The sequence below is a fragment of the Sminthopsis crassicaudata genome, chromosome 1 (genome assembly GCF_048593235.1).
Source record: "Sminthopsis crassicaudata isolate SCR6 chromosome 1, ASM4859323v1, whole genome shotgun sequence".
NCBI lineage: Eukaryota > Metazoa > Chordata > Mammalia > Dasyuromorphia > Dasyuridae > Sminthopsis > Sminthopsis crassicaudata.
Genome location: NC_133617.1, coordinates 738,165,268 through 738,192,668, shown reverse-complemented (window position 1 = coordinate 738,192,668; position 27,401 = coordinate 738,165,268). Strand labels below are relative to the sequence as shown.

The 27,401-nt window shown below is 40.5% G+C and overlaps 1 protein-coding gene across 1 annotated transcript; it reads right to left on the bottom strand.

Annotated features, from left to right (window-relative positions):
- Positions 1–1,446: 1,446 nt before the first annotated feature.
- On the bottom strand, positions 1,447–27,401 carry LOC141551977 (deoxyribonuclease gamma-like). The gene is made up of 8 exons (XM_074284277.1): positions 27,112–27,401; positions 18,094–18,182; positions 14,212–14,304; positions 12,390–12,502; positions 11,491–11,603; positions 8,269–8,426; positions 3,583–3,679; positions 1,447–2,872 (listed from the first exon to the last, which is right to left on the bottom strand). Exons 1-8 carry the CDS (start codon positions 27,262–27,264, stop codon positions 2,747–2,749), a joined length of 942 nt encoding a protein of 313 aa, XP_074140378.1. The 5' UTR covers positions 27,265–27,401; the 3' UTR covers positions 1,447–2,746.

Below are 27,401 nucleotides of genomic sequence, written 5' to 3'. Positions count from 1 at the left end.
TTCTGAGAGCATCCTGCTCATCATTTCTTTCTTTTTAAAAAATATAAGTTAAAAAACAAATTTTCTCACTTAATAGTATGCAGCTGGTGACTCAGTGGACCGAGCACTGGGCCTAGAGTCAGGCAGATCTGAGTTCAAACACAGCCTCAGACAGTAACTATCTATCTGTGAGACCCTAGGCAAATTACTTATTCTGTTTGCCTCAGTTACCTCATCTTTAAAATGGACTTGAAAATAGCTCCTGCCTCGAAGAGTTGCTATGAGACTCAGATACTGTTTGTAAAGTATTTAGAATAACATCTGACACATAGTAGGTACTCATAAATATTAGCAATAGCAATATTATTGCTATTCCCTTTAGCTTTGGAACCACTACAGTGAGTTTGTACCATCCTAGTTAGTCGTACTTCATGTTCCAACTACTATCCCACCTTATACATAGCCCCCTCTCCTCTTGCTCCTGAAGCAGTTGGGAATCAACATTGCATTTGGAAGAAGTATGACAGTTGATTTTTCCAAGACTCCCCAAAGTAAAACAGCCTTCCTTAGCTATGTGTTGTCGTTGTCTGCTAGAGAGTAAGTTCTTGAAGGCAAAGGTTGTATTGCTTGCTTATATTTGTATTTTAGGCACTTAGCATAGTGGCTCTGAACATATAGAATACATGCATTTATAGTAGCATAGCATAGTGGTATATATAGTAAGTACTTAATTAACACTGCCTTCATTTATTCATTCATTCCAGGTATTTCCTGTGTGTGTTTTATTTAATGCTTTTAATTTCTTCCCCCCCCCCCCAAGGCTGGGGTTAAGTGACTTGCCCAGGGTCACACAGCTAGGAAGTGTTAAGTGTCTGAGACCAGATTTGAACTTGGGTCCTCCTGAACTCAAGGCTGGTGCTCTATTCACTGCACTACCTAGCTGTCCCGCTTTTAATTTCTTTTAAAAGTTTTTCACAATTTTAATATTTGTTTTTCAAAAATTTGAGTTTCAAATGGTCTCTCCTCCCTACCTATTGAGAAGGCAAGCTATTTGTTATAAGCTATACATGTGAAATGTATTTCCATCTGAGTTATGTTGTGAAAGAAAACACAGATGACCCCCTCAAAAAAGCCAAGAAAAATAAAGAATAAAAAAAAATAAGTATGCTTCAATTTGTATTCAGACTCCATCAGTTTGTTCTCTGGAGATGGATTTCATATTTCATCATCACTGCCTCAGAATTGTCTTGCTGAGAATAGTAAAGTCATTCACTATTAATCATTGATCAATATTGCTATTACGATGTACAATCTTCTCTTGGTTCTTTCATTTCACTTTGCATCAATTCATGTAAGTCCAAGTTTTTCTAAGAGTATCCTGATCATCATTTAAAAAATTTTCCAATATAATAGCATTTAATGTTTTCTAATTTCATGTAAAGATATTTTTAACATTCACTGTTTTAATTTTATTTTTTATTATAGATTTTTATATACAAAACATATGCATGGGTAATTTTTCATCCCTGACCCTTGCAAAACCTTCTGTTCCAACTTTTCCCTTCCTTTTCCCCACCCCCTTCTCTAGATGGCAGGTAGTCCCATACATAACATACAGTTTTATAACATTTTGAATTTCAAATTTTTCTCCTTCCCTCCCTCTGCTCCCTAAGACAGCAAGCAATTTGATAAAGATTATACAGTATGTAATCATATTAATCATATTTTCACATTAGTCACGGTGTAAAAGATGAATCCAAAAAAGGAAAAAGACCACAAGAAAGAAAAAAACAACAAAAACAATGAAAATAGTATTCTTCAATCTGCATCCAGACAAAGCTTTTAGTTTCTAAATCTCAATCTTTGCTGGATATACTTTATCCCCTTAGGTTTCCTGACCTTCCTCCCTGATCCCAACCTCAATCAAACACTGGATGACAAAGAATATGAGCTCAACAGCAAAGCTTTTTGAGGGATCGTCTCATTTTGATTTCATATCCCCAGAATATGGCACACATAGAAATGCTTGTTAAATTGACCTGAATGAACAAAGAAACTCAATTAAGCAAAAACAACTGATAGAGTGATCTCCTCTGATAATGTGGGAAACATCCAGCCCTTAAATACCCACTCTTTATTATCCAGTGTCCAGGACCATTACTGGTTTTTCAGTTACTCAAAAATTTGTTGTCCTTTGAGAAATCTTTTCTTTAATACCATTGTCATTGACTGGTTTTCGCTTCTTATTTCCTTCTGCATCAGTTGAGGCAAATCTTCCCGGGTTTCTCTGAATTTAATGTTATCTGTCATTTTGTACTAAATAATATTCTACTGCATTGACTTAACCACAATTGGTTCAGCCATTCCCTACTTGATTTCCACTTATTTGTTGCCATAAAAAAAATACTGCTATAAATATTTTGGTTTGCAAGGGAGCTTTGTTTTTGTCACAGTGGACTGGGTCAGAGGTTATGAACACTTTTGCACTACTAGGTTCTTAGATCTAGAGCTGGAAGGGATCTCAGTGTCACCTTGGCCCAATTCTCTCATTATACAGAGGAGGAAACTGAGGACAAGGAGGTACAGTTGGGTCACACGGGTAAAAAGTCTCAGAGCTAAGGTTTAATCCATTTCTTTTGGCTTTAATCAAGCCCCCTTTCCCTCAATGGAACACGGTCAAACTGGTGTAAATGGGTTGGATGGTTTCCATGGTGCTTTTTTGTTATTAAAAAGGAAAATAAAAGGAGGGAGTTATAAGAATCTGCTTCTAGCCACGCTGTGACTTTTTCCTTCCTCTCTTTTTTTGGGGAGCAAATGATCTGACAAGGTTAGTGAAGCTTCCCCCAGGCTGCAGTTCAAACTCCACAGGAAAGTGATCACTGATATCCAGAGCCTAACAAAAGAAAAGAACCAATAAGTCACAGACTCTCAGATGGAACTGTATCCATCCTCTACTACTCCTTTTGTAGTTATGAAGGAGCCGAAGCTCAGAGAGAGAAAGTGGCCTGTTATTTGTGGTTGTTAAGTCACTTCAGGCATGTCCAACTCTTTGTTGTGTCATCACAACTGGGGGCTTTCCTGGCAAAGACACTGGAGTAGTTTGTATTTTGCTTCTCCAGCTCATTTTACAGATGAGGAAACTGAGGTAAATGGGACTATGTGACTTGTTATACAGCTGGTAAGTGTCTGAGGCCAGATTTTAGTTCAAGAAGATGAGTTTTTCTAGATCCAAATAAATTCAGAATTTGAGAAATCCCCCAAGTTTTAGAAATACTAGAACAGACTCTTGGTCCATCTTGGCCAACATTTATTGCCAATCCCGTGTGCCAAGGGCCAAAGATGGCTGTCCTCCCTGATTCCATGGGACGTCCAGCTAATTACAGATTCAGAGGAAGGAAGGACCTTCTGAGTCCACCTGTTTCAACCTCTTCTTTCACAGAAAACAAGATGGAAGCCCAGGCAGAACAGGTGACCCAAGTTCTAAACAACAACTCCGGGATGGAAAGATCTCCACCTTCAAATGTTTTCCCAGCACCCTCAGAAGTGAGAGTGCATGGGAACAAACTCAGGATTTCTAGAGAAAATGCAAGAGGGCAGACTTACCTCCTCTTCAGGCAAGTTGTAGACTTTATGGAAGTTAAAGGTCTTGGCAGAATCTGGAACAATGGAATTGTTTATCTTCTGGCCGTGGACCACAATCCTAGGACAAGGGAGGAAAACATCACTGAGTCAGTCTCTGGATTAGAGTCTTGATTGGATATTTATAGGTCTGTCTTTGCTCCTGCCAGCGGGTTGGAATGGGGACACAGCTGGGTTTAATGAGAGGAACTTTGGGCAAGGGGGAAATTCATCCTTCATGACTTTTGGTTTTGAAATAGCTGCTCCAAGGCTAGGGACGCTTCCTCTCATGAGGGTTGGAGGAGCTGGTGAGACTTCTCTTTTCCCTATCAGCAGATGCTGCCTTCCCACAGTGACTACTTCTGCAAAGGAAATTCCCTGGACATCCTGAGGGGAACCAAGGAGCTTCATAAAACAGAAACAAATTCCAAACTTCAGAACAAGAGAAACTAGAGTGAGCTCTTTGCAAATATGCAGAGCTACACACTTAGCTGATAGTGGCGGACCTCCTGGGATGAAGTAGACCCTCGGGCCTGGGGATTTTGATGCTCTGCACTTTGTGTTTCTGTGAACTGGTCTGCAGATGTGAAAGCAGCCAGGGCCCAAAGAAACCCAGACTTCCTGACTGAAAGATGAACTCCAAGGACTGTTTTAAGATGTCTTTGGTGACCAGTTCCAATTGTTCAGTGATGACAGAGACATCTACACTCAGAGAGAGGATGTGGGAACTGAATGTAGATCATAACCTAGCATTCTCACTCTTTCTGTTGCTGTTTGCTTGCATTTGGTTTTCTTTCCTTCTGGATCTGATTTTTCTCATGCAGCAAGGTAACTATATAACTATGTATACATATATTAGATTTAATATATACTTTAACATATTTAACATGTATGGGACTACCTGCCATCTAGGGGAGGAGGTGGGGGGAAAGAGGAGAAAATTTGGAACAGAAGGTTTTGCAATTGTCAATGCTGGAAAATTACTCATGCATATGTCTTGTAAATAAAAAGCTTTAATATATATATATTAAAAAGATGTCTTTGATGGTCCTATCCCAAACTTGGCTATGGTGTAATGATCAAATGATATTATTCACTTATTTTTCAATCATGTCTGACTCTGTGACTCCATTTGGGGTTTTCTTGGTTTACTATTATCTTCTCCAACTCATTTTACAGATAAGGTAATTGAGGCAAATGAGGCAAACAAGAACCTGCCCAGGGCCACACAGCCAGAAGGAACCCAGGAAGATGAAACTTCCTGAATCCAGGCCCAGCGAATGGAGCCATTTAGCTGCCCTTAACAACTGATACCTCATAGCTATTAGAATATTATTTCCTCTGACCAGGACAGGTGGCGTCCCATGGATTGTCTGGAGGAGGTGGCTTTCTGTTCATGTACAGGAAAGGACCTTTCTTCAAATCCCTGATGGATATGGACTGATTTGGGAAATATTCTGCAGGACCCACCTCTCCATTTAAAAGGTTCCAAATTGATTCAGAGATACAATAGAAAGAACACAGACTTTGGTGTCAGAGGATGTAGATTCAAATCCTGCTACTATCAATACCTATATAACTTTTGGGAAGGACAATGAATCTCCCTGTGTAAAGGGCTAGAACTGAACAGATGCACTTAAGGCTAATTACCCATTGGACAATTCTCTATTAACATATGCTTGGAGAATGACCCTCCCCAACTATTCTGTGCTGGCTCAATCCGTGGGTGTGGACAAAGAAGGAAAAGAGAGGGATGAGAGAAAGGAGTAAGACAGGCAGGATCATTCTCTCTTGGCTGTGGTGAGAGAGGAAGGAGGTGTGGATTGATTTGAGACTCGATGTGACCATTATAAATCTTTTGGTCGTCTATCTTTTATCCACATTGTGGTAGACACCTTTTCAGGATTCACTTTTGCAATACCATCAGCAAAAGAGATAGCCCGACTGGTCACTGAATTCCTTATACAAGCATTTGCAATTATGGGTGTGCCACAAGCAATAAAAACAGGCAATGAACCTGCATATACTTCTAAACATTTTGCACACTTTTGTGCACAGTATAAGATTTTACACACCACTGGCATACCCTTTAATCCTCAAGGTCAGGCAATAGTAGAGAGAAGAAACAGAGACATTAAGTCACTCCTCCAAAAACAAAAGAAAGGGGGAGCCACCGGTAACCCTAGAGAACTTCTAAATTTAATTCTCTATACCATTAATTTTTAAATTTTTGACAAAGATGCACTAGCTCCGGCAGACAGGTTTTATAACTCACCGGAAGGACAGTGTCCAGTGCGAGCAGCTCTACTGTCCTTAGATAATCACCAGGTCATGTGGAGAGACCCAGAAAGTGGTGAATGGAAGGGACAGATAGGTTATCTGCTGGGGGAGAGGGTTTGCTTGTATCTCTACAGATGGAGAAGGAATCAGATGGATGCCAACGAGCCATATTCGCCTTGTCCATCAGAGAGAGACAGAACAGACCCTTGAAACGAAAGAGAAGACCCAAGAAACATGGGGTGGTTCTGTTGCTGACTGTGCCCACCACTGAAAGAGCATGGCAGTTATGGCATTTGACTCATGGACATCAAAATTATTGAACTTGAAAACCCTCAGGAATCATTGGATTCTCTGAGACATGATAAGATTATTGTAGGATTTCTAAACCCTCAGGAATCATTGGATTCTCTGGACATGATAAGATTGTTGTAGGACTTGAAAACCCTCAGGAATCATTGGATTCTCTGAGACATGATAATGTTATTGTAGAACTTCTAAACCCTCAGGAATCATTGGATTGTCTGGGACATGATAAGATTGTTGTAGGACTTGAAAACCCTCAGGAATCATTGGATTCTCTGAGATGTGATAAGATTGTTGCAGGACTTGAAAACCCTCAGGAATCATTGGATTCTCTGAGACATGATAAGACTGTTGTACGACTTGGAAGCCCTCAGGAATCATTGGATTCTCTGAGACATAAGACTGTTGCAGGACTTCAAAAACTTGTGGGGATCATTAGATTCCCTGACACGTGAAGCAATGGACAATAGATTGGTTTTGGACTATCTCTTGGCTGCTGAAGAAGGTGTATGTGTGACTGATGTTTACATACCCTCCTTCTAGGACTTCTTTAAATCTTTTATAAAACTCTGTTGATTTATATTGTTTGTTATATCACTACTTGCATGTACAATTCATGTTTGTTACATCTCATTGAGCCTGCACTGACTGTGGGGAGAGTCATCACTAATAGCCTGTGCATTATTGCTATGTGCTTGTGTAACACCTCCCATGCTGATGGGTTTATGCATACCTGTCTCTAATAAGACCCTTCAGCCAGAAACCCGCTAGCAATCCCCACTTCCCTTTGGTGCTTTTCACCTCCCTTCCTGAATAGTTGGGGAGGGGGGACGTGATCACCTCCTTTTTGGTGTTTTCACCTCCATTCCTGAGAAGTCAGGGAGGGTGTGATCACCTCCTTTTTGGGGTTCTCACCTCCCTGAGAAGTCAGGGATGGCATGACCACCTATGTTCTAAAACAAAAGAAAGCGGGAGATGTAAAGGTCTAGAACTGAGCAGGGGCAAGGTAACCTAGGGCTAATTACAATTGGACATTCTCTATTAACATATGCTTGGAGAATGACCCTCCCCAACTATTCATGTGCTGGCTCCATCGGTGGGTGTGGACAAAGAAGGAAAAGAGAGAGATAAGAGGGTGGAGTAGGACTGGCAGAGTCATTCTCTCTTGGAGGTGATGAAAGAGGAAGGAGGTATGGAGATTGCTAGAACTAATCCCCTGATGGCAACCCCAAAAGGCCAGGAATAAAGACTTTTGCTTATCCTGACTCCTGCTGATTCTAAGATATCCAGGGTCTCAACATCCTGGGCTGATGTCTTGTCTTCTGTAAAATGAGAGGGTTGAAGCACATGGTGTCCAAAGTTCCTCCAACTCTCCATCTATGTTCCTTTGGCCTTTTGACTAGAGGAGCTTCAAATGAAGGCCAGGTGTAGTCTTCCCTTTGAAGTATCTCTCCCTCCCTCCCTTCTTTCCTCCTTCCCTCCCTCTTTTCCTTCTTATCTCCCTCCCTCCCTCCCTCTCTCTCTCTGTCTCTCTCTCTCTCTCTCTTTCTTTCCTTCCTTCCCTCCTTTTTTCCCTTCTTTCCCTTCCTTCCTTCCTTCTTCTATAGAGGCAGATCTGGGATTCTGTCCAGTTCTCTGACCTCAACCCCATGATTTTTCCACTATCCCACCCAGCTTCTCCTTGATGCTGCCATATAGATCCAGGTGTCAGCTGAACAGAGGTGATGACTAAAGTCATTGGGGAGGGGTCAGATTGCTAAGCAGTAGTCTCTCTAAGAACTCTAAGAACTTTGTAAGAAAAACAAAATAATGGTAGAATTATTCTCTGAACTAAATAGGGCAAAATGGAATCTCACAGAAGTTGAGTTTGTTGTCAATTAGAATAAATCCCAGAGCCAACTCAGGGTTCTGGGATGGCTGGTCTATCATCTGGATGACTTTACTACTTAGTTGGGTGTTAAACCTTCATGCATCCCCTCTGATTTCCTTTCAGAAATGAGCCGGGCACAGGGGAGCCCTTTTTGGGGGGAGCTGCAATCAGCAGGAATTGTGAGTGGTTTAGGCTGGGGTGGGGAGGGAGCTTCTCACCTGTCATAGGCACACTTGGTGCTTTCCTTGACTGTTGTGTCCACATCATCACCGATCAGCCAGACAAACTTGGGGTCCATCCGAAGTCGGATCTCCTTCCAGGACTTCTTTGGGACATAACTACAGCCAGCATTGAAGTCTCCCATGAAGATGAAGTTCTAAAAGATACAAGCTTATTGAGTCAAGAAATATAAAGATTTTACAGATGTTTTTGCTTATAACCCACAACAGTAAAACCGAAGTTTTGTGATTCCCCCATACTCACGGAAACTGGATTTCTTTCTCTTCCTTAAAAATATAAAATCAACAAAAAAGAATATCCTGTATTAGAGTTAAAATTCTCCACTAGTCCTAGTTATGACAAGATTCCTGAGTATAGAGAAAAGAGTGCTACGTTTGGAGTCAGATCCTGAGTTCTCATTATACTTCGGTAATCCTGCACAAGTCATTTGGGCCTCAGTTTCCTCAAATGAAAAAATGAGGGTCTGGATAAAATGGTGTCCAAGGTCACTTCCAGCTCTAGCGTACAAAACTGATTCAAGAACTGAATAGGGAATAAGCAGGAGAGAAGTGGCCAGAACATTTGGGGAACACTGCCCAGCCCTCTCAGCCATAAAGCTTCTCCTTGAGACCGGGGGCCATCTTTTTCACACTGTTCTTTTCTTGGTGCTTTCTGGCTGATTGTATGGAGCGTCTCCACCTCCAAAGAACCAGAATTGTGGATGACAAAAAACGTCAAGACAAGCACTCGTGAAAAGGTTGCGTGGGGTAGTGAGTCAAGCTTTAGGCTAACACTTCGAACTTTCTTGAGCCTCAGTTTCTCTCCTGTGTAAAAATGGAGGTAAAAATAGCACCCACCTCCCAAGGTTTTTCTGAAAATCAAAAAATATAATAATTGTAAAGAGTTTAGGACATGGTAAATACCAGATAAGCATTAGCTATTATTAAGGCTATAAAGTGTCACCTATCTCTATACAATGTCACCCTCCTCTATATCATAATGCTAATCTCTATACAATGTCACCCTCCTCTATATCGTAATGCTACTTATAATTATACGATATTACTGGCATCTACACAGTACCCATACCTACATAAAATCACCCGTGTTTGCAGTGTCACCACACCAACACAAAGCTATCCAAAACTATATAATACCAATATCTATATAACGCCGCCCATCGCTATACGACCTTACCCACTGCCCCTCATACAAGATACTGTCGACATCCGCACAGTGCTTTCCTGTCTTTACACAATGCCTATAAACTCTACAATACCGGCTATCCCACATCATCCACATTTACACAATGTCAGGTCTACACAAGTCTCTATATTGCCTCATAGATCTATAAAAAGTTACATGGCATCCTCCACATTCATGCAATGTCACCCAGGTCTACACAATGACTACACAACTCTGACAGATCTTCACCTAGTACATACACATGTGTGGAATTAACTGAGTGAAGACCCTCTCAAGGGAATACGGCCTTAAATTATACCTTACTTGTGACTTGAGACTTTATAATAACCAGTAGAGCTAGAGCTAAAAAAGTTGCAAGGTGTTTGTCCCCTCCTGTTTCCCACCACTTCTTAATTAGCATTTAAGTCCCTCTTTTGAAAGCAATTTATTCTTTTATTTCTGGGTTAGATTTTTGATTAGAATGCAAGCTGGCTCCCCCAAACTATGGGAGAAATGGGGGTTCTGTTGTTCAGGTTATTTAATCTTGCATTTTGCAGTTTTTACTTTGCACTCCTTTTACTGACAAACACCTTGTCAGATGGGAGATGCCTTTTCTCAAGAGATCATAATAAACCCCTTTTTGCTTTTATTTGGAGAGTCTCTGATAGTTTTTGTGGCTGATACTGTCCCCCCATATTCCTTGTAATCATGTATGAGGATAAATATTTTCTGCCTTCAAGCAGGAGTATTATACTTACTATTTCACTGTACTGGGTTGGGGACTCCTCTCTATCATTTTGAGAGGAGTTTTCTTTTATAAAAAAATGCATTATACTTTAACATATTTAACATGTATTGGTCTATTTGCCATCTAGGGGGAAAGGAGGGGAAAAATTGGAACAGAAGTTTTTGCAAAAGTTAATGTTGAAAAATGACCCATGCATATATCTTGTAAATTTAAAAAAAAAAAAAAAAAGAAAGAAAAAAGGGGCAGCTGGGTGGCACAATGGATAGAGCACCAGCCCTGAAGTCAGGAGGACCAGAGTTCAAATGTGGTCTCAGACACTTAACACTTCCTAGATGTGTGACCCTGGGCAAGTCACAACCCTAGCCTCAGAGAAAAAAAAAGAAAAAGAAAAAAAAAAAAAGAAAACACATGTCAGGAAAGTTTGAATGTCAAACTTTCAGGGTACTTCCTTCTCCCTTTAGGAGAAAATTCTTTTCCTTACCAAGCTGTCAAGTAGGAAATCTCACCTTAGACTTGAACAAGCTTTGTTCTCTGTCTTTCTTTGAGCTCCACTTATGCTGCCTGCCCAGATTTCTAAGGAGTATCAGATCTTGGCCTTGGACATACTATTCCCTCCAAAATGGTGAGTGTGGCTGGAAACGGCCTTTCAGTGTACACTGCAAAATTAAGTTTCCTTCTCTTCCTGATGACCCCCACCTTCTCTTCTATTTTCTTTCTCTTCTACCCAATTTGCTAGTAATTCTTCTGATTTCCACCTCCTCCTATTACTTTCTCATCTAATATAAAGGAGCCCAGAGACGTTGCCTGTGATTACAAAAAGGGAAGAAACCTCATACATCATCTCAAACACTCCCTAGAAGGGGAAGGAGCTTTATGCATTCTCACATGATTCTGACATTCTACAGAACAGAAAATGAGCTGATTCTCTTTCTCTCTGAATCCACCTGTCTCCCTAACTTCTCCATTTCTATTAAGAGCACCTCCATCTCTCCAGTTCTCCAAGTTTGCAACTTCAGAATCATTCTTTGCTCTTCACGTTCTCTGCCTGAACCTATCAAATCAACTGCCAAATGTTGTGGGTCACATCCCACTTCTCTTGCATCTGTTCCTTTCTCTCCACTCACCTAGCTGCTTTCAAGGTCAAAATTTCCTATCTTTGAACCTATATCTTCCCTAGAGCTGCCATATTGATATTCCATAAGCACAGGCCTGACTATATCACTCCAATGGTTTATGGGGTTGCCTCTCTTGATCAATATTTAAAGCCCGTGACAGAGACGGTAGTAACCTCAGGCTTCCATCGACGTTTTACATCCATGTAGACATCAAAGAGCTCATCGATTTCTCGAACAGACGTCTCAGGTGTCGTATGTAGAGGGATGATCACAAAATCTCTGACAGCTTTGGGAATAGGAGAGAACAGGGATTTAGTCAAGCTCTCCCTTGTCCAGGTCATAGAAACAGAATAAAAAGGAAACAGCATCCCCCTTATTACTGACCAGAATATTACGGTTTCCTTAGCCTAGGATCAGCCTAGGAGTTATGCAGGTAGTTTGATTATGACCTTTGGCATCTTGAATTCAATTCACCATTTAATAAGCACCTAGTATGTGTAAGACACTTTTATCCCAATTTGAACCCCAGCCTGGGTTGGTCCAGAGGTGATTGGGCTATAAAATGCCTTCTTTCCTCCTTTCCCTTAGCATAGTTATAGGTTGGAGATATATATATGTATATGTACATATATGTATATATGTATATATATGCATAAACATATATAAATATATACACACAAATATGTATATGTGTATGTGTTCACACATATAGTCAAATGGAAAGATAAAATAAGTGAATTGCAAGTTCTCTTGGTGCTGATTGACAGATGAATTCTCTTAGAGAAAGCACAAGTTGTACTATATGAGGACAGAGGAGGTGCCATAGATCATTCCCATCAATCTGGACACTTCCAATGACGCACAATTATAATTAACACCAAAGGATGCATTACAAGTTAGGGAAGTCATAGGGTTAGAGTCAGGAGTCGGGAGCACATTTAGGGCAAGTTACTTCCTTCTGAGCCTCAGTTTCCTCATCTGTAAAATGAAGGGGTTGAGCTCTGATCTCTAAGGACCCTCCTTGCTCTATGATCATCTGATCCAATAAATTTGGTGCTCTTAGCTGACTCACCAGTTTTAGGGGAGTAGAACCAGACCACAAAAGGTTCTCGGGAAAAGACATCTTCATCTCCTTCCTGGGTGTCATGATAATGATAGCTTTTCTTCACAGATACCTTACTTACCCTAAATAAAGTAAAAAGGAAACAGAAATCTGGTGTGAGCCACTTCCATTTTAAAAAATTTTTAAAAATCACTTTGAAGACACGAAGACTTTGGACTAATATCCTCTTTGGGGGAAAGCACCTATAACTTTCTGATTTGGCAAAACTAAAACATGTGAATCTCCAGCTTCCCTCCAAGTTCAGCTCAGGGGATCCGGACTTTCCCGAGCCTTGTGCTCTACCCATTTTGACTTTCTCTGCACAATATTACTCATACTTGGTACGTATATGCTATTTTACTCCAGCAGAAGATAAGCTCCTTGAGGGTGAGGATTGTTGTGTTTCTTTGCATCCCTATTTCTAGCCCAGTGCTTTGCACATCCTAGACACTTAATAAATAGTCAATTGAATCCAATAGGCCAAAGGTCAAACTACCTACCCAACTGTTAGGCTGTTCCATAAACTATGATCAACCTCAATAAATATTATGTAATCCAACAAATACCATAAATTGTGCAAGTGCTAGTTGTGATCTCTAGCTCATTTTGCAGAGGCGATGAGGGTTGTGTAGTAATCAAATGGACCTGTAATTTCACTGCTACTATAGGAAATGCCCTCTACTAATGAAGGTCATCCACCCTCTCTGCAGCTTAAAAGTCTTAAACATTTGGTTGGGGGCACAAGAGGTTAAATGATTTGACCAACATTTTTATTTATTCATAATTTCAGAGATGGTACTTCCTCCCCCTCCCATATTTTCCTGGCTTTTTGAGTTCAGCTTTTTATCCAATGTGTTACACTATCTCTCTGAGATTGGCTTTATAAAAAAAAAAAGTCATTTCTACATGGGGTTATGGGTTCCTGTGATACCTGGAAAACCCTGGGATTTCATTGGAGGTAAAGCCTTCGCCAAATGTACACCCAAAATGCATCTATACCTTTAAAGATAGTTTTTGTGAATTGCCATGGCAACTATAAGAACTGGTTCTAACTGAAAGCTAGTGTCAAAGGAAAAAAAAGATATATGGTCATTGATAGCCATGCTATATTAAGAGACAGATCTAAAAGGATGGAGGCCTTGGAAAGAACCTTGGATTTGGAGGCAGAAGGCCTACATTCAAGTCCTGATTCTGTCATTTACTACTTCTATGATGTGAGCTCCCTGTGCCTCAGTTTCCTCATCTGTAAAGTGAGGGGATTGAGGGACTCTCTCTAAGTCAATGGTCCTCCAACTTTTTAAATAGGGGGCCAGTTCACTGTCCCTCAGACTGTGGGAGGTCTGGACTATAGTAAAAACAAAAGCTCACACTCTGTCTCTGCCCCTCAGCCCATTTGCCATAACCCGTCAGGCCACATAAACATCCTCTTTTTTTTTTTTTTTTTTTTGAGGCTGGGGTTAAGTGACTTGCCCAGGGTCACACAGCTAGGAAGTGTTAAGTGTCTGAGACCAGATTTGAACTCTGGTCCTCCTGACTTCAAGGCTGGTGCTCTATCCACTGCGCCACCTAGCTGCCCCCCACATAAACATCCTTACCAGCTGCATCTGGCCCATGGGCCATAGTTCGAGAACCCCTGCTCTAAGTACTTCAGCCTATTGGGTCAAGTCTCCCAAAGAGAGAATTACAGAATATAGATAAGAGTATCAGCTAAGAGCTTGAGAAGGGAACATGAGCAACACAGGAAGAGCATTAACATTACTGACCTCCCAGATCCACTGAAATTTGTGCTCACCTATAGAAAAAAGCATACTGTTCCTTGTAGGCATTTCTTCCCAGCTGGTAACTAGTTATGTAGTTGTACTCTTTGGTGCCTTTTTGGGATTTCCTAGAAGACAGAAAGATTTCCCATGAGCTTCCTAAGTCAACATTGTCCCACCATCTTGGGTCTTTAGTCTTCTCATCTGCAAACCCACTATGTGCTTTTGTTCTTTCTTTAGCTTCTCCTTTCTGAGTCTGGTTTCTGGGATCTTGACACTTAAGCACAAGAGCAATGTATAATGATAGTGCTTTAAGGTTTTCAGGGGGCTGAAGTTCAAGTCCTCATTCTGATCTTTATTTCCTACATAAGTCACTTAATGACCTCAGTTTCCTCATTTGTAAATTAAGGGAACTGGTCTGGATGGTTTTTGAGATCCTTTCCAAAAGTCATTTATCAACAAAAGCATCTATGTGACAAGTGGGGCAGCTAGGCAGTATAAAGGATAGAATGTCAGGCCTAAAGTCAGGAATATCCAACACTTACTAGCTATGTGACCCTGGGTAAATCACTTAATCCTGTTTGCCTCAGTTTCCTTGTCTGTAAAATGAGCAAGAGAAGGAAATGGCAAGCTCCTCCAGTATCTCTGCCAAGCAAACCTCAAATGAGGTCATAAAGAATCGGACAGACTGAAAAATGACTCAAAAACAGTCTGCTTAGGGCTGGAGAACAAAATATCCCTATAGATACATTATATCCTGTATATGTACTGTATATAATATAATGTATAGTTACATTATAACAAGAGGGATAATGAGTCCACATAGAAGTATAAATAGCAATCTATTGATGATTCTTGAGTTAGATATTATAGATGTTATTCCCATTGTACATGTAAGGAGACTGAGGTGTAAGGTGATTAAATGACTCTTCTGATTGCTAATGAGCATCAAGAAAGAATCCAAATCCAGGTCTGACTCTAGGCCTAGTGCTCTCTTCTCTCCTTGAAAGTACTACAAGTTAACCTAGAGCAGATTGCTTGCTGTCTTGGGGAGAGGGGAAAAAGGGAGGGAGAGAGAAAAAATTTGTACCTCAAAATCTTACAAAAATGAATTTTGAAAACTATCTTCACAGATAACTAGAAAAAATACTATTGAGGAAAAAATTAAATTTACAGGTTTTTTTTTTTAAGTAATGCATGTCTTAAATTGCTTATTGTTTCAGGGAGAGGGGGGAGATGAGGGAGGGAGAAAGAAAATTTGGAATTCAAAATTTTTTTAAATAAATGTTGTTTTTACATGTAAGTAGGAGAAATAAAATATTATTATTTTTAATAATGATAGCTTTTTATTTTTCAAAATGCATGCAAAGATAATTATCAGCATTCATCCTTGAAGAACCTTGTGTTCCAAATTTTTCTCCCTCCCTTCCTTCTCCCTCCTCCCTTGAATAGCAACTAATTCAATATAGGTTAAAATGTGCAATTCTTCTAAATATATTTCCACCTCCATCATGCTGTGCAAGAAAGATCAAGTCAGAAGGGGAAAAAATGAGGAAAAAAAAAACAAGCAACAAACAACAATAAAAATGAAAATACTACGTTGTGATCCGCATACAGTCTCCATAGTCTCTCTGGATACAGATGGCCCCTTCCAGTTCCTAAGTCCACAGTGTAAGGAAGGGTTTGAGTCTCTGCCATATGGAAGAGGGATTTAGGCTTCCTATCAAGAAAAACTCCCTTACTGAATTACACTCAAAGTGACCTCTGAGATGGTGGGCTCCTTCTCATTGAAAGTCTTTCAGAACAAATTGGACAGCCACTTATCAGATGTATTGTGAAGGGGATTTCTGTTGTTATCATCCTACATATTTAGAAAATAAATGGAAAGAGCTTTACAAGCTCTTAAAGTACTATTAAAATGTTCATTTTTGTTGTGGTTGGAAGACGTTAAGATCCCTTCCAATTTTGGGATTTTGTGGCTTTGTATGAATGCCTGAAAATAATCACCATTGTAGACTCTTTTAGTGGAAACTGGCCTTCTTCCTTCTGGGCTTCATCTATCCTTTCTCCATCCCCTTAGCTCCCTCTACTTATTAGCCTGAACTTGTGAGATTTTGGTTTTATTCATGTTTGCCAAATACATGCTGGAACCAACTTTCCCCCAAGTTGTAAGAATTCAGATTAAAGTGACTATTTTCTACTCTCACTCTCTACCAGGAAATGAAGGATTCAGTCCTGGGAAGGCCCCAACAGGGCGTAGCATCCTAGCTCAGTCGTCCCCTTCTCTATGTGTGCAGAATCTGGAGTCTTGGAGAACTTCGGAGTTCTATTTTGGGGAACTTTTGGGCCCCTTGGCAGCCCATGCAGAACTTGGGCTTTCAGCATTTTTTTAAAAAGCCAAACCCAGAACTTGGTCATAGTAGATTGAACTCCAGCTTCCTGTTTATGTAAGGCTAGGCTTGTTTTGAATAACTAGAATAGCCCAGTCTTATTTTGATGATTTGTATGCAAATGACTCATTAATCTAATTTCTTTTAAAAGGATATTGTAATGTACTTGTGAGAACATGTGTCAAGCACCTCTGGACTTCTGTCAAGTGAGAATGGGAAACATTTTCCAATTAGGGGATCTGAGGGAGAGTGGAGGCCATAGGAGGCAGCTAGGACATAATGGAAAACTTTGAATTAGGATCAGAGCTCCCTGACTTAAAAAGATCTGTCCTGCCACTTACTTATGGACAAATCACTGATTTTTCTTATCAATAAAACAAAAGGGATGAGTTAATAAGCCTCTAAGATCCCACTGTGCCTTTATACCCATGATCCTGTCTGTCCCTTCCATTCTCTGGCCTTCAGATTCTTCATCTATAAAATGGCAGCATTGGACTTAGTGTCTAAGGGACCTTTGGACTGTAAATATCTGGTCCTATGAGGCAGAATTGTGTCACCTAGCAGTGCACATGAAGAAGTCTCCTGCCCAGCTGCCTATCTCTTCCACCCTGAGACTGATCTATAGCACCCAGAAGGGGAAAATGGTGAAAGCTGAAGATGGTGGCAGGTTCTCAGGAAGGCAGAGTTCAACTTTGGGCTAAGAAGGCCAATTTACTATTCTCAGCCCTCCCTTCCTTCCTCCTCTCAAGAATTCTAAAGTCTTAGAATGTTCTTGCTGAAGCCTATCTAGCCTCATTTTACAAATGGGGAAATTGAGTCTTAGACTCAAGCTAAATGTGCCAGACGGCTTAAGAGGAAACTCTTGACTCTTCAATAAATGGACTTCTCATATCTTTCCTTCCTTTATTTTCAATTTTGTGATTTTAACCTTTGCATATTCATTCTGAATGGTTCCTAAAGGCCTTTCCTATAATTAGGAGCTATCTTGCCCAATTATATGCCAACAAATCCGACAATCTAATTGAAATGGATGAATATATAAAATATAAATTACCCACATTAACAAAAGAGGAAACAAAGTACTTAAATAAACCTTTAGCAAAAGAATTGAACAAGCTGTCAATGAACTCCCTCAGAAAAAAATCTTTAGGGCCAGATGGATTCATGAGAGGATTCTATCAAATATTCAAAGAACAATGAATTCCAATACTACATAAATGGTTTGGAAAAACAGATAAAGAAGGAGTCCTGTGAAATTCATTCTATGACATAAATATGGTGCTGATATCTAAACCAGGAAGAGTCAAAACAGAAAAAGAAAATTATAGACTAATATCCTTAATGAATATTGATGCACAAATTTTAAATAAAGTATTAGTAAAGATTCTTCCTTGGGATATAAGTGCTCTAGGAAATGTGAGCAGATGTGACTAGGTGTTTCAGCTTCTGTCCTTCCTTCCCTCTTTCAGTTCTCTTTTGCCCTTGTCTGTTGGCATAAAAGGGGGCTGAAGACTTGTGTTTTCTTACCCATTCAGCATTTTCTTCAAGGTGGGACAAATGATGTTTTGGGAGTCCTTGATCTCCATTAGAAGCATGATGTCACAGCGGTTGACGATCTATGATAAAACAAAAACAAAAACAAAAAGCAAGACATCAGAGGAAACCTGTTCAGTATTTTTTAGCTAGGTCATGGCAACAAGGGAAATTGAGTCTGTTTATTCATCCCAGAGAGCCTAACAAGTGACACTGATAAAATGATGGGCACACGCATGTGTGAAATATTGACAAGTCTGAAATACTGTGATTCTGAGAACAAAATGGAGTTATTACCCATGGAGTTCAAGAACTCCCTAGTGAAGAGACTCCTACTCAAGCAGGTGGGCACCTCCTCTGAAGCGTCTAGTCTTTAAGAACTATTTAGAGGGAAGTCCAGCTCAAACCAGATTCAGATGTAATAATGACATTTTTAACAAAGTGAATAAAAAAACAATTAAACAACGATAAGATTATATTTTTAAAAATTGAATCAATATATGCCTCCCACTGCACCCTGGAATTTCTGGGTATAGTTGAGTGACCCTTATTTCCATGTGAGTTGGACACTATTGGCTCAGATCACTATGAGTTTAAAGGCCAAAAATCTGTCAGAAGCTAGACTCAGGCTTTTCTGAATGAACTCAGCTCTCTATGTATTATGTCACATTGCCTTAGGGTAACAGGGAGTCATTGGATGTTCCTGATCAAAAAATTGACAAGTATCTAACAATGTTTTTGAAAAAATTAATCTAGCAGCAATATGTAAGTATCTGGTTCTAACTAATGCTCATCTTCTGACCTGGTAAGCCTTTTCACCTATAAAATGAGGGGGTTGGACCCCATTGCTTCCTCCATTGATGCTTATCTGCATAAAGGAAGAGATTACATCAAAGAAACAAAACTTCATTTTTGTCTGCTGGTAGACTGACTCTAGGATTTTCTGAAGGCCAAAAAGTCAGGCTGTAAATGTCTGTCAATCCTTCTGCTTCCAATAGTCACTTAGCATTGCCATCACATCTTCTTTTTGTGCTATGGGCTGGAGTTTTTAGAGAGAGCTCTCCTTGGTGAGGTTAAAAGAGATAGCCCAAGATACAAATGATTAACAGGAATTTCCTGTCTTGGGACAGGTTGAAGGAGATAACCTGAGACACAAATGATTAATAGAATTTTACATCCTTAGGAGAGATTCCTGTCTTATTTACAAATCTCTTTGGAACTTCTTGGATAACATCTCTATATCCGAAGAACAAACTTTGTTTTATGGCCCTGATTATGTATAAAATGAATTTCCAAAATTCTATTTCTTGCACTTGGTTTTTCCTTGTGCCCGCCAACTTTGTTCTGGAGTCCCCTGCCCTTTCAGGCAAGTTTGGCCTTTCTCAATCTAGAGGCCAAATGCCAGTCTATCCCTTTACTATCAATAATGACTTTGTTTTAACACAGCATAGAGTAGCGAATGAATTGGCTAACGGGACCCGCCCTTTGGTTACTTTGGAGGAGAAGAAAGCATTGAACCATCTTTCCTTTTGAGCCTCATTTATTGTCCTCATCATCCTAACCCAAAGAAATCCCAGGTGTGGAGGGCTCAGCAACAGGACACACGTCCTAGGTGTCACATATTTCTGTCCCTGTTTCCTGATCAGTGTGAGACAAATACTGATGAATGTGTTCAACCATACGTTCCCTTTGTTGATATTTCATGTCACCTGTTCCAGATTTTCTGATAGGAATAATGACAGATGTTTACATGGCAATTTAAAATTCTTAGATCACTTCAATACACAATGCACATGTATAAATACACAGAGTACTAGATCTACATATACATAAACACAGACACAATTACATGGGTATATATTATATATTCATATATTAACATGTCATGTCATCTGTTCTGGATTTTCTCATAGGAATAATGACAGATGTTTACATGGCGGTTTAAAAGTCTCAAATCACTTCAATACACAATGCACATGTATAAATACACAGAGTACTAGATCTACATATACATAAACACAGACACAATTACATGGGTATATATTATATATCCATATATTAACATGTCATGTCATCTGTTCTGGATTTTCTGATAGGAATAATGACAGATGTTTACATGGCGGTTTAAAAGTCTCAAATCACTTCAATACACAATGCACATGTATAAATACACAGTGTATTAGATCTACGTATATGTAAACACACGTGTAAGTACACCGACACAATATATAGGTGTACATATTATATATGGCTATATTAACATTTCATACAACCTGTTCAGGTTTTTTGATAGGAATAATAATGACAGATGTTTACATGGCAATTTAAAATTCTTAGATCACTTCAATACACAATGCACATGTATAAATACACAGAGTACTAGATCTACATATACATAAACACAGACACAATTACATGGGTATATATTATATATTCATATATTAACATGTCATGTCATCTGTTCTGGATTTTCTCATAGGAATAATGACAGATGTTTACATGGCGGTTTAAAAGTCTCAAATCACTTCAATACACAATGCACATGTATAAATACACAGAGTACTAGATCTACATATACATAAACACAGACACAATTACATGGGTATATATTATATATCCATATATTAACATGTCATGTCATCTGTTCTGGATTTTCTGATAGGAATAATGACAGATGTTTACATGGCGGTTTAAAAGTCTCAAATCACTTCAATACACAATGCACATGTATAAATACACAGTGTATTAGATCTACGTATATGTAAACACACGTGTAAGTACACCGACACAATATATAGGTGTACATATTATATATGGCTATATTAACATTTCATACAACCTGTTCAGGTTTTTTGATAGGAATAATAATGACAGATGTTTACATGGCAGTTTAAAATTCTCAGATCACTTCAATACACAATGCAGATGCATAAATACACAGAGTACTAGATCTACATATACATAAACACAGACACAATTACATGGGTGTATATATTATATATTCATATATTAACATGTCATGTCATCTGTTCTGGATTTTCTGATAGGAGGAATAATGACAGATGTTTACATGGCGGTTTAAAAGTCTCAAATCACTTCAATACACAATGCACATGTATAAATACACAGTGTATTAGATCTACATATATGTAAACACATGGGAAAGTACACCGACACAATATATAGGTGTACATATTATATATGGCTATATTAACATTTCATACAACCTGTTCAGGTTTTTTGATAGGAATAATAATGACAGATGTTTACATGGCAGTTTAAAATTCTCAGATCACTTCAATACACAATGCAGATGCATAAATACACAGTGTACTAGATCTACATATATGTAAACACATGTTTAAGTACACTGACACAATTCTACAGGTGGACATATTATGTATGTTTATATTAATATTTCATGTCACTTATTCCAGGTTTTCTGGTAGGAATAATAATAATAGACGTTTACACGGTAATTTAAAATTTGCAAATCACTTCAATCCACACATGCACATCTGTAAATACACAATGCACTATATCTACATGTATATAAACACACGTGTAAGCACACAACACAAATACATAGGTGTACATATTATATATGCATATTGACATATACTTTGTCTCAGAAGTGTGAATATCTATGTGTGTAGGTATGTCTATATCACATGCACAGTATCCTAAAAGGATTGGTGAAATTTTTGAATATTTTAATTTTAATAATTAATAATTTAATAATTATTTTATGTGCATCTCAGTGACACACAATGGGTAGTGTGGGGCCTGGAGGCAGGAAGACATGGCAGTCTTCCTGAGTTCAAATCTGACTTCAGACACTTACTAGCTCTATGACCCTGGACAAATTATCCAGTTTGCCTCAGTTTCCTTCTCTGTAAAATGAGCTGGAGAAGGACATGACAAACCATTCCCACCCAGAAAACTTCCAAAGGGATCATGAATAAGTGGACATGATCGAAATGACAACAAGCTTTAATGTGTCCTAAGCCATTTGAGTCTTATGACAACTTGGGGGGAGGTAGGCACTAAAGTTTTATTACCCCCATTTTCGAGGTGAACAAAGGGAGACTCAGAGATATTCGTTTCCTTGTCCATGATCCCCCAGCTGGCAGTGTGAGAGGATGCATTCTGCCCTCAGCTTGTGAAGCCCTAGCCCACATTCTGCTCTCCATATCCCATTGTGTCCCTGCTTGTGAAAGGATTACTTTAGTGATTGTAAAATGCACTCCTGATCACCAAATGCCATTTTCCACTTGAGTAGCTCTTCACTGGGGCTGTCTCCTATTTGCCTCTGGAAGAGAGTCTCATTTTTAAAGCCAGCAACAGCAAAAATCTGCTCCCTCCCATGGATGGAAGCCACTACTGGCTTCAGTGAGCTGGGATGTGCTGGCTCTGACCCCTGTTCTGGGTCTTATCTGCCAGGGAACTGTCCATGGCTCACATTCTTCCTGTGGATGTAACCCATGACCTTACCTCATCTGCCCATCACCCCCCTGATGCGTCTGCTTTTTCCTGTTAGATCCTTAATCTCTTTCCTGGCTTCGGAAGATGGGGCAGTGTTAGGATTACTAAGTGAGAACTCAGGTTGTCTGGACAGTAACAAGGTGAGAATTCAGGTTTTCTGGACAATTACAAGGTGAGAACTCAGGTTGACTTGATAGAGGGGGCAAGCTCATTGGCTGGGGTGGTTCTTCCCAGAAGCCCTTGCATTATCCCACGCCCATTCTCTGGGAGAATAAAAGAGGACTCTCAGAGATAGAAGAAGACTCTCTGCATTACATCAGGCCTGACGGAGCTCTCTGCAGGAAGGGAAGTCACTTCTAAGGACAAGAGTTAACAGCAACTGCCTGGAGACAACGGTTCACTACAGGAAGAAGAATCTGTCTTAAAGATTTGAGTAGACACAGCAGATCTCTTCCCAGAGAGCGATCCGGCAGCTTCTGGAGACGACAGCTCGTTACAGGGCAGGGCACTAACCACTGGAGAGAATTAGGCTTCCTGCAGGAAGCAGGATTGGATCTGAGCCTTGGTACTGCACTAGCACTCAGGGAGATCTTACTTCAAAAACTGCCTCAAACACTTAACTTCAACTCTGCCTCAGTTTCCTCATCTGCAAAACCATCCATGTCCCAGGATTGTTGTGAAGATCATTGAGATGATGTATGTAAAACACCTTGCAAATCCTAAAATACTGTACAAATACTAGTTACCGTCATCACGAATCATAGTTCCAAGAGCAGAGGGTGAGGGAGGACTGCTTGAAAGATCATGGGAGAAAAGGCGGTCAGATTCAGTCCCATCCCTGGACCCTGACTGCCTTTAGAGCAGAACTCCAACAGGAAAGTTCAGGGACATACTTCTGTCCTAGTCAAGTTCTACTTATTCTAAGGAACTTTGCCATTTTTCTCATAGCTTGATATCTCCAGGCAGCTATAAAACCTTCCATAGCTCTCTATTGCCTATAGACTAACAGACAAAGTCTTTCCCCTCAGCATTAATGGCTTCTGTGATCTGGCTCCCACTTTTACTTCATGATGTTCTCTTGCATGTGCTTTACATCCCAGCTGAACCAGACTGTTCATGGTTGATACACACAAGATGTGTCCCCTCCAAGGCCATGAGTACCCTCTTTCCTCTTTCCCCCTCCTCCACCCAGTGTCTTTTTTCCTGCCAGGGAACCTTCTCTGATCCCCACTCTTAGCCCTCGCTATTGGCATTTTCTCCCTCCTCAATTTTCCCTGTGCTCTTGACTCTTCACATCCCCTCTCCCAACATCCCCAAGTAGAAAGTAAGCTCCTTGAGAGCAGACTATTTTATTTAGTCTTTGTCCCCAGCACCCAGTACAGTGCCCAGCACATGAGAGTCACTTGTCAAAATTTTCTTCTGGAGAGTAGGTAGTACTGAACAAGGCATCCCAGAGATCCCTGCTCTCAGGAACTTAATTTAAACTATAAAGTCACTGAATGATGGAGGTGAGGGGCTCCTTGAGAAATCATCCAGTCAAACCCTTGCATTCTACCAGTGAGGACCCTGAGGTGTTACGATTTGTTTTTGTTAAGTCACTTGGTCAATGTCACATAGGTTTGACCGTACACACCTTGACCCCTAAATCCTATGGTCTTTCAGCCATCCCAAGGCCCCATAGATAGCGGGCATTAGGAACAGGCTCCAAACTCCCCAGCTCTCTCTCTTTCCATCATCCTGTGCTGTTTCAGACACATTACAAAAGCAAACTCATTCAAGGTGGAAAAGGCCATGAATCACCAGTAAACACACTGGGCGTAGTTTGATTTGTAGGCAAGGGGCAACCCATGAATCATCAATCTCAAAGGAGTGCTGTGTGACAGGTCTTGCTTCCTGGGCAGGGAGTCCCAAGGCTCCTCCTTCCATGAGAATCCTTGGGACACACAAACCTCTATCATTTTTTCCCTGAGGCAATTGGGGTTAAGTGACTTGCCCAGGGTCACACAGCTGAGGCTAGGATTGAACTCCTCTCCTCCTGACTTCAGGTTGGTGCTCTATCCACTGAACCACCTAGCTGCCCTTCTGTGCAATTTTCCATGGTTCCCCCTCCACTGGAAAGAAGGGAAGAGCATTTTCTCCACCCTTTCAGGACATTGAAATTACACAATTTTCAGTTTCAGGTTTTTCTTTGTCTTGTGTAGTCATTAAGTAGCCTCAGGGAAAAAATAGTTACATGGAACATCATTCCCAACTCACATGTTGGTTAGTTTTGCTGAACTTTTCATCAGCGCATTTTTTCCCTCTTTTTGTTGTAAGGGATAACTCACTGAGTGGTAAGGGAGAGGAACTATATTCAGAAATTAAAGTGATATTTAAAAAAATAGCAGTAAAACTTAAAAATGTAAAAAACAAAACAAAAAATAAAACTTCCAAACCCAGCTAGCATCTTTAGAGTGATGAATAAGCAAGTGGGACAATGCTACTCATCACCTGAGTTACTTTAGGCAAATTACTCAATACTTCTCATTTCCTCTGAAATGAGGTTGGACTCATGAACTCTAAGGTCCCTTCTGGCTACAAATCCGCCTCCTATCCCACAATACCTCCCTTAGCCATTACTGAGTTAACATGGGGGTCTTTACATTTTGAAATAAGAAAATATTTTCCTTGTATAGAATCCCTCCCTATTTACTCCTAGCATGATTGTGCCTCTTATGCCATAAAAAATATCAATTGGCTAGATAACAGGCTCAGACCCAGCCCCAAAGCCCAAGATTAAATAGGTCTTAACTCTGGGAGAAAGAAGATGATCTTAATTGCTGTTAATGCTCAGTTGACTTTGCTGGCTTATCCCCAAAAAAGAGCAGAATTGGAAGAAGAGCATCTAAGCTAATTACACCCAGACAGGAGGAAAAGTGACTAAAAAATGATGGAAAAGCAAAGATCTTCATCCCAGTGTTGAGGTTGGGAAGGGGACCCCAAAAGTTTGGGGTCACAGACCGGTATCACGAGTTTCTCGAAAGAATTTTCAGGCTTGAACCCATTTCCTAGTCAAGGGGCAAAGTTTTATTGTAATTGTTCAAGTGGGCTAAGTTCCAAATGAAATTAGCAAAAGCCAGGAGAGCCCTTTATCCAGCTTTCTATCATTGACACACTAATTCTATGGCCCACAGGTAGGGCAGAGGGGTGGAGGTCTCCAGAACTTGGTGCTCACTGACCAGATTATGAGTCAGCAATGAACTGAGGAGAGGTCTATTCACAACATTGTCCTTCTTAGATCGGAGTGTGGGAAGTCCTGAGGCAGACTCCAAAGCCAGGAGATTTAAGATTACTGACATTGTTAGAACAGAAATCTCCCTAAAATCAGGGGACCCCCATATCATTGCTGTATCACATCACAAGCAAACAATCATCCATCCAAGGCTGGAGGGAGACTCTGGAAAATGATTAGGAAGTTCTATGGATGGGAGGGAATTATTTAAACTTTAATAGTTACTAATCAGTTCAGTTAACTTGTATGAGTGTTTGGGATTGAGTTTTTAAGCACGGATTCTCAGATTTGGAAGGGACATCATTGGCCCTCTAGTCCAACCTTTAAGTCCCAATGGACCTTTGCTCGAAGATATCTAGTGCAGGAGAATCAACTGTTCCTAAGGCAGCGCACCCCACTTTGGGGCAGCCAACATGGCAGAAGTTTTCACTGTTATTGAGCCTCAATAATATTTCCACTGATCTTTCCTCTGTATTTTGCCTTTTGGGGCCATTGAGCCTCAATATATATTTCCCCTGATCTTTGTTCCTTATTCTGCCTTTTGGGGCCATTGAGCCTCAATATATATATATTTCCCCTGATCTTTGCTCCTTATTCTGCCTTTTGGGGCCAATGAGAACAAGGTATCCACTGAGGACTCAGTCTCTGATTTCCTTGGTAATGATACTCTTTGTACCGATATACTCTTTTTAAAGAGGGGTATCAAGAGACTAAGTGAGCCAGGTTCACATAGTCAGTATGGATCAGGGGCAGAACTGGACTCAAATCATCCACACTCTGAAGCCAGCTCTCTCTGGGGCTGCCCTCTCTAAGCATTCTTTCTAAGTCCATTTTTCAGATGAGGAAACTGAGATTCCGAGAGGTTTATCAGTTTGTCCAAGGTGACCAAATGTCAAAAGCACAATCAGAACCCAAGGGCGTAGGATCATTGCTCTGGAGTTGGAAGGGACTTAAAGTGACCAACTATCCCAATCCCAGCATTTTGCAAATAAGGAAACTGAGGTAGAGAAGAGTTGAACAATTTGCCCAGGGACACACAGCACATAAATGAGGGTATCAGGATTCAAACTCCACACAGCTCCTGGCTCCCGTTCCAGTATGCTTCTCTCTACTCCACACTAGCCCTCCTAGACCCAACTTTGTGAAAGGGGAGGCTTGGTTGGGGCATTTAATTCAGCCGGAGCTTGAGCCTAGAGGCAGAGAGCTCCCTGGGAGAGCAGCCAGACTACCAGGGGAGTCCCAGGTGTGGATCTTACCTTCACAATAACTTCCATAGCCCTGGAGTTGCTTTTCTTGGCTTCCCCAAAGGACCTGACATTGAAGGAGCAGATCCTCAGGGCCTGGAAGCCGTCCAGGGGGAGCAGCAGCAGCAGCAGCAGCTTCAGGGGGACCCCCAGTCTTCCTGCCATGTTGGGGCCCGAGGTGCAGCTGGGCGAGTCGCTGGCGCTCCGAGCACAGGCAAGTTGTGGTGCAGCCTGCTGCTGTTTGTAGGGTGCAGACAGCAGGAATAACTGGCTTCCTTCCTTCTGCCAGCTTTCACTTCTCT

Bases quoted from the DNA above. Each gene is read 5' to 3' on its own strand.
- LOC141551977 (XM_074284277.1), bottom strand. From the start codon at position 27,264: ATGGCAGGAAGACTGGGGGTCCCCCTGAAGCTGCTGCTGCTGCTGCTG. The intron at 18,183-27,111 runs GTAAGATCCACA...GTTTTATCATAG, and splicing joins CTATGGAAGTTATTGTGAAG to ATCGTCAACCGCTGTGACAT. The intron at 8,427-11,490 runs GTTACTACCGTC...TGTATCTTTTAG, and splicing joins AACGTCGATGGAAGCCTGAG to AACTTCATCTTCATGGGAGA.